Below are 11266 nucleotides of genomic sequence, written 5' to 3'. Positions count from 1 at the left end.
CCTAGCAGTTCGGCTGTCTTCTGGAATGAAGCAAGGAGAGAAGATAACTTAATCTTGTTGAAAAAATTCTTTAACTTTTGTGATGATGTCAGGCCTGAGGCCTGCAATGGAGTGGGAAAAGGCAGCCCTAGACGGGTAAACAGCCCTCTCCCCTTTTAACCTAGGGCAGGAACTTACTACAGGACAGTCAGCATCAGCTGAAGAGGAGTTGTCCCAAGCGGACCAGGATCAGCTGCGACAAGTCTACCTGTGACCAGTTAGGATCAGCTGCTTCCATAACAGCGCTGCCTGAGACCTTTTTAAACCCTCCCCTCATATGAGGAGGGAGAGGAGGACTGAGAGGGAGGTTCTTTACATTAGGGACAGCAGCAGAGTGAGTAGTTTCAGGGGCAGAGGCTGGACTCCCTCCCCAGTGGAAGGGAATGCGCCTAACACCCCATTCAGGGGAAGGCTAATTGCCTGGATGTGTCAGACGGGGAGAAGTGCAGAGGCTGGCAGGAGGAAGAAGGGCCTCCACCACACTTCCCACTGAGGAACCACAGCTTCTCTGGGCTTTCTAGCAGATAAAAGCCAACTAGTAACTCTCCCATTAACAGCTGGAGCCCCCACATACACGAGGAGGGGGTGAGGGTCTCTGTGCATTAACAAACAGCTGATTTAGTCTCTATTCAGTCCTTATTCCAAGGAGAATTTTTCTTCAGCAGGACCCTAGAAAAATGCACCCCATGGACTCAGAATTTGTGGTTGTAGGATAGACGGACTTAGGGGGATGCCCATTCTCACTGCAGTGCAACCATTTCAGGAGCAGAGTTATAAGTGGGCAAGGCAGGGATGCCCAGAAAAGAATGATATTTTGCCATTGGTCTGTAATCCTGGATCAAACCCGTCTCCTGTTGCAAGGCCTCTGGAATGTTTAATGGCTCTGCAGAGGGGAAAGGACCCCAGACTTACTCTCTGTCCCGTCACATCTACATTGTGCTGGGTATGTTATTCTTATGTTCTTATGTTCTTATGTTCTTATGTCAAGCAGGTGAGCTCCTCAGCAAGACGTGGGTACCTGTGAATTGTGAGATGGATGTTTCTTCCCTGGCAATCCCCCTCAGGTAGCTGTATCCCATACCTCTTGCAGCCCAGCATTTGCAGCGGCATCCCATGCCAAAAGTAGACAAAGTAAGAGTTTGGCATGCACCAGTAATTAAATATCTCTGTGCAATGCCAGTAGGGCTCACTGAGCCTCAAAGGAAGAACCAGAATCTGAACACAAACAGGCTAGAGACCAGCCTCCTTGTGTGTCTGTGCTATTTATTCAGCTTTAGGAGTAAACAGTAATCAAGGGCCTTCCCATAAGGAGATGAGAACTCTTGGGCTCTGGGCTGAGTCAGGGAGGAGCTGATGCTCTGTATATTTGTCTATTTAAAAAGATATTGTTGATTACTAAGACAATTAGGGATAATGCCTGGGTCTCCCTATGGCCTGGTACCTGCAAATAGCCAAGATGGGTAAGTAGATAGGCACACAGATCTGGAGAAGGATAACTGGGCAATTTCTGCAGACACATGGGGCTGTTGCTAACGGATGAGAGATCAATAATTCTAATATCTATCAGCATACTTTCACTGCAGGATCCTTAAAAAGTTAAGAAAGGGAAGTGTCTATGAAATTATCCCCATTATGCAGAGATGTAAACTGAGGCATGGGAAACATGAGTTAGCCTAGGTCACACACAGATTGAGGAGCAGGATGACAGACAGAGCTTGGGAAACTTCCCTGCTATACCTATTGTCTGTCCATCACTCCAAGAGGGAACTGGACTCCTGCTCTGGCAGGGGCTGTTCATTGAGTGGGATGTGGAGGAAAGGCTGGAAAAGGGAACCAAAGGGACGAGACACATCAATATATCCTTAGATCTTACCCCAAACAGTGTGCTGGGCGAATTCTTCAGAATCTAAAATCTAAGGGTTTATTAACAAAGAAAGAAAGAACATGATGAGAGAAAAAAAATAGAGAATTTGTTGAAGTGGCATATTGCATACATCAGTTAAAGCTATTGATGCAGGACACAGCTTTACAGACAAACGCAGCACAGATATATAAGTAGCATAATCAGATTCAGGTCAGTACCAGCCTACATTAGACACCTCACTCGGTCCACCTGGCACAAGATTTGGTGCAAACCTAGTATAGTAATCACAGAAATGTTTTCATAATTATTTAAAAAATCCATTAACATCATATAAGGATTGACAGTTGACTTCTGTACTCCTCATTCTCCCGTCAACCTTCCTTTGTGAGGATGGCCAGATAAGTCAATTGTGTTGCTGGAAATGAGTATCTATGATTGACTTTAAGGTCTAGTGAGACCTGCCCTTAGACTACACACTGAGCTGCCCAGTAGTAGGCGTGAACCTTCAGTCTGAGGCAGCTACACCATGGCTGTCAACTCTTCAAAATGCTCCACTATGACCACCAGCACCACCTCTGTCTCATTAGGTTCAGCCTCAGCCAGCTGTTCTGCCCAAGACTGGGACCACCTTGGTGATAGAGGTGTGGTCCAACAGGAAGGATGGGAGGAGATCAGTGTCACCTGCATATTGATAGAATAATCAAACGATAGAACTGGAAGGGAGCTCAAGAGATCATCAAGTCCAGTCCCCTGCCCTCACAGCAGCGCCAGGCACCTATTTCGAGATAGCTATTTTGAAACAGGCATTGTTCTTTGTAGATATTGGTTGACTGGACTTGGAATAATGCACCCACTATTTTTATTTTATTTCAAAACACAAAGCAGTCAAGTAGCACTTTAAAGACTAACAGAATAGTTTATTAGGTGAGCTTCCCTGGGACAGACCCACTTCTTCAGACCATAGCCAGACCAGAACAGATTCAATATTTGGCACATTGACACATGGTTTAAACCAGGACAGGAACTTTCTGAGTCACTATAGGGGCTTCTCTGCATACTTGGCTTAGTCTAATTCTTGACCTCCGCCCCCACCCCTCCACTCTCTGATTTGCTCAGCTTGATTATCTTTTTCCGATTTGTCCTCCTTGATTACTGTCTTTGGTTCTCTGTGCCTTAAATAGTGAATCTGTTCTGGTCTGGCTATGGTCTGAAGAAGTGGGCCTGTCCCACGAAAGCTCACCTAATAAACTATTTTGCTAGTCTTTAAAGTGCTACTTGACTGCTTTTTATTTTGATAGTGTATAGACTAGCACGGCTTCCTCTCTGTTACTATTTTATTTCAAAATAACGTGCTTCATTTAGGTGCTGCCAAAGTTATTTAAAAAAAACTGCTGTTATTTCGAAATAACATGGTTGTGTAGATGTAACCATACAGACCAAAGGTAGTTGCCATGCATTTATTCACCAATACAAATTCTAGCCTGTTTCGTACCTTTTATTAATGTTGCAATTACCAAAGCATAGAGAAATTACGTGCAGATCTATGTGCCAGTTACCAATACAGTTCGGTTCACACCTTTCATAACAGTCCCGTGCATCTCTCATGGGTTGATTATCAACAGAGAGATGGTTCCTTCTAGAGTATCCCAGAGAGAACTCAGTTTATCTATTCTAAGCATCCCCATTTTATAATATTACTCTGTCTACAGATGAGTTCTGTGAATACCCATAAAACTGTCTGCCCTCTTTTCACTTCTTACTATGTGTCCCTTTGAAGTTTAGGGGAACCCACATTTGGTAATTTCCCTTTAGTCTTATTAGATTTGCACAACACATTAATTCTTCTGAGTAATATTATCACTTAATGCCTCTTTCCCATTTTCTTATGGCTTTCGGTTATATTTCAGTCACACATTTCTTGTCGCTAATGACCAAAATAACTAAGCTAAAGTAGTATAGGATTTAACCCACAGGTTCCTGCATGTTTGCTTCTCTCACTTATGTCCAGAGCACAGTCCATTATTTAGAGGAACGCTTTCATACGTTTATACTCCTACAGATCACTCTGGTTGACACACTGAATATTAATGCTATAACATAATCATACTATCACACAATAAGGTTGTGTCTACATGGGCAAGAATCATTGAAACAGACATGCTAATGGCCATTTCAAAGATTACTAATGAAATGTTGAATTGAATATTCAGCACCTTATTAGGATTAGGACGCTTCCGGCTGCAGCGCTTCAAAAGCAACGCTTTCGAATTCACGTGGCTCGGCACAGCTACATGGGGGTCCTTTTCGAAAGGACCCCGCACATTTTGAAATCCCCTTATTCCATTCCACTGCAGCCAAAAGCATCCTGATGCTAATGAGGCACTGAATATTCAATTCAGTGCCTCATTAGTAATCTTCGAAATGGCCATTGGCATGGCTATTTCGAAGATTCTTGCCTTGCAGAGACAGCCTAAATAAAAAAATGAACTAACATAATTGGTTACAGGACTAGGATGTATTGTAAATGAACACAGTTCTTTGCAGTGGCAGACAGGATGAAAGATCGGCCCGTGTCTGCTCACAGGATTTTATCCTGGGTCACATCCTGCGTCTTGCCTGTTGGTGATAAGAATTGGAGAAAGTGCCAATATCAGAGATTACAACAGTCCACCTAGCTAGGGATCAGGCCTTGTTGAGAGCCTTCCTGGCCGAAGTGCACAGGTGTACCTGGTCAGCTGTCCCCACACGTTTGTCCCATTATGTACCCAGCAGGCCCAAGATGATACTGGCTTTGGTAGAGCAGCATTCCACGCTGCTTGACCACGAGCTCTGTGTCCACTTTTGGGGTATTGTCTGTGGTACAAAGTACTGGAACTAGCAGGAGTAAGCACACAAATCTAGTATTCTACCTATTGTGTCTGTTTTTCTTATTTTAAACACATTGCTTATGTCCATGCTCTTACCATCTTCTCTGCGTCTGCTGGCGCTGCCAGCAAGAAAGAAATGAGCAGTCATAGGGCAGTGGTGCCTAACAGAGTGACACATCCGTCCAGAGAACACCACAGCCAACCCTACAGGCACGGCCAAGGAAAAGGGCCATGTGACTGTACAGGGGTGTGCACACACTTAGAGTAGAATCACATGTGCAACACATCACAAAGAACACCAGCTATGGACGAAAGGTACCTGGGTTTTACAAGAGGGAAATCAGGACTCCTGGATTCTGGCATGTACCACTCATTCCCTCTGTGACCTGGGCCAAGTCATATTTCCCTCTGCCTCAGCTGAGCTAGTTGTAGAATGAGAATATGTTCATAATGACCTTCCTGCCCAGCATAATGATAGTTACTGAGTATTACCAATTTCCGATCCCTTAGTGAGAGCTCTGGCTGCCTGCACAAAGTGTTCCTGTCTCCCTTAGACACCAGTCTCCTCATCAGTCTCTGTCGTACCTACTCCTCCATCATGGGCATTTACAGGGTGTCAGACTCTCTGAGACTTACACATTACTCCAAGTTTCCTTCCTAATCAATTACAATATTTCAATGTACACAAACACACAGGGCATCCAATTCCTCTCTAATGCAACACAGACACCACAAGTTCTCACCTCCTTTGGGACGGGCCCTTAATTACTGTTTACAACTAAAGCTAAATTAAGAGCACAGAAGCGCAGACAGGCTTGTCTCCAGACAGTATACATTCAGGTGCTGCTTCTCCCCTATAGGCTGAGTGAACCCTGCTGGGACTGCACAGAGCTATGTTATAAATAATGCAAACTGCTGTGTCAGCTCTCAGCATGGGATGCTACTGCACGTGTTGGAGTGAGAGAGGTCTGGGGCACGGCTGCCTGAGGGGGATTCCCGGGTAAGATGCTTCCATCTCAGGAATCACAGGTATCTTTTGCTGCTTGACAGAGCCAGTACTACATAGGCGTGGTGGAATAGAGAGTAAGTCTGTGGTCCTTTCTGTTCTACACAACCACTGAACATCACCACAGGGAACAAGTTTGGAGTAAGACACAGGCTCCTCACTAGAACTACTATAAGACGTTTTTATCGTGGGCAAGACATCTTCACTGTTACTTCATTTGTCTGAACTGTCATGCCTGAAACTTAAACAATTCAGCCAGGAACAGAGAACCAGAGTGGGACATGAGTCCAAATGACTGAGGCTTGGCAAACGGATCTGCAATTACAAATCAGGTCTCCTAACTGAATGGGACAGCAGATTGGTGCAGAGCTAGTCTACAGAAACTAAGCCACTCCGCACTGGACAGGGAAAGATAGAAGGGAAAAGTGAGAGAGGCGTCAGGCACCAACGGGCGCTGAGCCCATGGTTGTTGATGATGACGACGATGATGAAGATGGTGATGGTCTCCTAAGTGAGCATGTCAGATAGCCATAACTAATGGTGATGCCACAAGAACCATCTACAATAGTCACAGAGGGGCATTCATGTTAGTCTGTAGAGTCACAGGAAACAAACATTCCTGTATCACCTTGAAGACTAACACTTTTATTCATTAGGTAATGAGCTTTCTTGGGCAAGACCCACTTCATCAGATTTGGAGCAAAAATAAGAATCCAGTATTTAGATTGTTAGCGGTGGGGGAGAGAAGTAGGAGGAGAAGGGGTAAAAAGAGGTGGGGGGGTGGGTCACCTGCCATTAAGTGGAAAAGGTCAATGGGATGGGTGCCATTCCAGTGAATATCAAAGTGTGGGGGGGTGTGGGGGGTGGGGCGGGGGGGAGATTATTCTTCTAATGCTTAAGATGACTGAGGTCTCTGTTAAGCCCCAGGTTAAATGTGTCACATGTACAAAGCATTCCAATTCAGGTATTCCCCTTTGTAATCCTGTGGTAAAATACTTTTTGTAAGAATACATCCACTTTAAGGTCCACTATTAAATGTCCTGGGAGGTTAAAGTGGTCCCCTACAGGTTTCTATGTTCTCCAGTTTCTGGTGTCAGATTTATGTCCATTCATCCTTCGGTGCTGACACTGTCCAGTTTGTCCAGTCTACATGGCGAAGGAGCATCGGTGGCACGTGATGGCACCTATCCCATTAGTGGAGGTGGTGGGGTAGGAGCCCCTGGTGGTGTGGCTGATGTGGGTAGGTCCAGTAATGGTGTCTCTAGTATAGATATGTGGACAGAGCTGGCAGCAGGGTTTGTTGCAGGGATAGGTTCGTGGGTTAGTGTTTCTGAAGAAGTGGGTCTGAGCCACGAAAGCTCATTACCTAATAAATAAAACTGGTAGATCTAAGGTGCTACAGGACTGCTTGTTTTTTGTGAAGCTAACGAATAACACGACTACCTCTCTGAGACTCCCTATAAAGAGGTGACACAGTACCACAACAGACACTTACGCAGCATCAAGCAGAGGAATTTTATCACCTCCTGTGATTTGTATGCTCTTCCTCTGGAAAAGCAACCCAAGACTGCCTCTGTTTTTCTTGCAATAGCAAAAAAATCCACAGCCCTTAGGGATGCAGCTGTTCTAAGCTAATCCCAGTGTAGACTGCATGCTGTGAGAAGGAAAATTTCTTCCATCAACATAGTGCTGTGGATTACCTACATTGAGAGAACAGCTATCAGTTTAAGTATTGTCTACCCTGAGGGGTGGTGGCATTTTAAGTGCAGAGAAGCCCTAACGCAGCTCTTCCAGAAAAGCATCCAGGACTAAACATTTGGCTCTTGTTACCAGTGGGAATTTGTTTGGCTTCAGCTTCCAGACATTAGTCCTCTCCCACCTTTCTCCACGAGATGACACAGCCCATTACCCAGTTTCCTACCCATTAAAGTTCCTGCTTGAACTACTTTTCGATAAGATAATAAAAATGCACTCTTTAAATGCCTTTCTCTGTCACTGCTCCCAGCCCTGAATCATTCCCTGGCTCTTTTCTGTGCCCTGTTCAATTATTCTGCATTTCTCTTGGCCACAGTATCTCACAGGGAGCTCACAGGAACTGGTTTTCCACAGTGACACCTAAATCCTTCCTGGGGTACCTGCACTCCATAACACAGTGCCCCAAGTGCTGGGCTGGGCTGCCTGTCCTGTTTGGAGAGGGAAGGTTTCAACTCTGCCCATCTCTCAGCCATCCACAAATTTTCCGTGCAGAGGTTTTCTGGTTCCTTCCAAAGCAGTCATGAAAATATCGAGCAGATTGGGCCCAGCGCTGGTGCCTGCAGAACCACACCGGCAGCAGCCCCAGTCACTGACAATTAGCAATTGCTTTCTGAGACCAGTCAGCCGGATGGTTTTCGGTCCATTTTACCCACGATTTACTGCTATGGTATACTTTGTGGGGATTTTAATTTATTGTTTTTTATCTATTCAATAAATAGCCCAGGGACATCAAAGTCTATTGCACCGGTGTGTGTCTATTGACCAGCAAAAGGTGCAGTCTCATTAAATCAGGGGTTCTCGCGTGCGGGGGTGGGGGGTTGGAACACTTCAGGGTTGGGGGGGGCGTTTCTTCGTTGGGGGAGGGGAGGTTGCGAGCTGTCAGCCTCCGTTCCAATCCCACTTTCCCTCCGGAATTCATAATGGTGTTAAACGTACAAGAGTGTTTTAATTCATAAGGAGGGTCACACTCTGATACCTGCTGGGGGAAAGGGGCCACGGGTACAAGAGTTTGAGAACTGCTGAATGAGAGGAGAAAGTTGGGAGTATTTGATATAACTCATTTTCCACAGAGCATGTTGTTGCCTGGCAATAACTCTGTTCTTAGACTTTTTTAACTAATCCCATTGCAGTTTTTTCCTTGTTTTGCTAACCTTGATTTCCCTTTAATTGCTATCGGTTTGTGGTTAACCGTGAACTGCCCTGTATTTGCCTTTTTAATTCCTTCTGATCTTCCTGAGTGTGCACTTCTGGTTCTGAATGAGGGCGTGGCTGATCAGTCAGTTCATATTTCTGGTGTTCTGAATTCAAAGGTTCTACAGTAGGCGCTGCTTAACATCCTCCTTGACAGCAAATGGATGGAGAGTGTTTCACCACCTTAGGTGACTCGAGTCTCCCCTACTGCTTCTTTCCAAATGCAAAACCATACTTATTGACTAAATGTTAATGTTTTCTGCTGCGTTAACAAGTTTCCTTTCCTCCTCCTAGGAATAGCCCAAACCCATTTCTAGTATTTCTTGTCTTCTTAATATGCTGAATAACTTCTTTTTTGTGTCACTTTGCCTTGCCAAGTGTGCATTTTTCTCTGATATTTTTCACGTCCCTTATCAATTTTCATAACTTCCAGTTTGTATTGCTGTATTCCCCTCTTCTCATTTCTTACATGCTGTACCCACCGAACTGCCACCTTCCTTCTGCCACTGAACTGGGTTTGTTTCCCAAGTTCTCAAATTTCTCAGCTATGGAATCACTGATTTTAACCAATCTAATATACATCTCTTAAAGAGATCCCAATTTTATTCCCATTTTTCTGTCTGAAGTTCTGGTGACAATTTGCCTCAGCTTTGGGGAATCAGCCCGTGTGAATCACTCATGTCTAATAGAGATTGCTAGTTCAGAACTGATCTTGTTCATTGGAATGAAAACAGTTTAATATTTATTTGAATCTCCTCTTTCTCATGTCCCCCTCTTTGACTCTTCTCCATACTAAAGAGTACCAGAGCTGTCAGCCTGTCCACATATGGCAGCTCCCCAACTCTCAAAGCCTACCTCAGAAACTCCTTTCTATCCACTACAGAGATTGCATGATCAAAACTAAGTTCATGCCCACAGCAGGTTATTCAGCTATGCATTTCTTAGGCATTCCAGCACCACTACTGCAGATGAGCAGGTGTTTGGGATGAGGTGCTATCAACGATGATGTGTTTTTTGCCAGAGATCTGTTCTCATTGGGGAGTTTTCCTCAGCATATCTTGGCAAAAAGATTTGCTTTTTTGTTTTGATTCCTGGATTTTGAGCAATCAAGTGAATGGGGCACTAACTCCAGCATGGACTCTCTAACCTCGGTGATAATTGCATAAAGGAACCATGAGAGATAAACAATATCCATATTCATGTTTCCTCCTGATGCCCGTTAATGATAACCACACAATTACATGTAGAAATTGCTCAAATTGTTCATGCATAAAGCACTATAAAATATGGAACTGACATTAGTAGGGTCAGTTCATAATTCACGTATCTTAATAATGACAATTTCATCTTTTTTAGTGTGTAAAGACAGGCAAACCTGCTTCACTCAAGGAAACTATCTCCAATATGCATGTAGGGTCTCATATTTACATTTTCTCTCAATCCAGGTTTTTCTACTGCAACCATCACCCTAGACCCAAGGCACCTACAGGAAGTCAGCACATGCAGGACACACCATTTTGCCTCCGAGTTGGACACCTGCCCAATCCCATGTCTGATTCCAACACAACTGACTCCACCAACCCCTCCATCTTCATCTTGCAGGGCATTCCTGGCCTGGAGGCAGCTCATATCTGGATCTCCATCCCCTTTGGAGCCATGTACACCATAGCCCTTTTGGGGAACTTCAACATCCTCTTCATTGTCAAGATGGAGTTGAGCCTCCATGGGCCCACATATTATTTCCTCTGCATGCTGGCTGTCACCGACCTAGTCCTGTCCACCACCATCCTGCCCAAAATGCTGAGCATTTTCTGGTTCAATTCCAAGGAGATCAGTTTCAGTGCCTGCCTCACCCAACTCTACATCTTTCATTGTTTCTCAGTGACAGAGTCTGGGATCCTCGTGGCCATGGCTTTTGATCGCTACGTGGCCATCTGCCATCCCCTGAGGCATTCAATGATTCTCACAAATCCCATAGTGGCCAGAATTGGTCTGGCTGTGGTTCTGCGTGGAGGTGTGCTCATACTGCCATACCCTCTCCTTGCAAGTCAGTGGCCCTACTGCAGAACCAACATCATCTCCCACACACACTGTGAGCACATGGCCGTGGTGAAGCTGGCCTGCACTGACAACCAGATAAGCAGTTACTACGGCCTCTTTGTGGTATTATGTGTGCTTGGCCTAGATGTATTTTTTATCACCATGTCCTACACTCACATCCTCAGAGCCATCTTCAGTCTTCCAACAAAGGATGCTCGTCTCAAAACTTTTGAGACCTGTGGATCCCACCTCTTTGCTATCTTAGCCTTCTACATCCCAATGGTTTTCTCTTCCCTCATGCACCGGTTTGGCAACAATGTAGCCCTGCATTTCCACATTCTTATTGCCAATGTTCATATAGTAGTACCCCCCATGCTACACCCCATCATCTATGGAGTGAGGACCAAACAGATACGGGCCAGGCTGCTCCGGCTCTTCACTCCAAAAAGAACTCATGTTTTTCCTGGTTCTCTGGCTTTCAGATTAAGCTCTGTGGAGAACTGA

General features: G+C 44.9%; 1 protein-coding gene across 1 annotated transcript; it reads left to right on the top strand.

The window, feature by feature from the left end:
• Positions 1-10222: 10222 nt before the first annotated feature.
• LOC142007508 (olfactory receptor 52M1-like) lies at positions 10223-11266 on the top strand. The gene has a single exon (XM_074984175.1). The coding sequence runs from the start codon at positions 10223-10225 to the stop codon at positions 11264-11266; it is 1044 nt and encodes a 347-aa protein (XP_074840276.1).

The sequence above is a fragment of the Carettochelys insculpta genome, chromosome 1, assembly GCF_033958435.1.
Source record: "Carettochelys insculpta isolate YL-2023 chromosome 1, ASM3395843v1, whole genome shotgun sequence".
Lineage (NCBI taxonomy): Eukaryota > Metazoa > Chordata > Testudines > Carettochelyidae > Carettochelys > Carettochelys insculpta.
The sequence above is the reverse complement of the archived record's forward strand: the minus strand, read 5'-3'. Positions and strand labels throughout refer to the sequence as shown.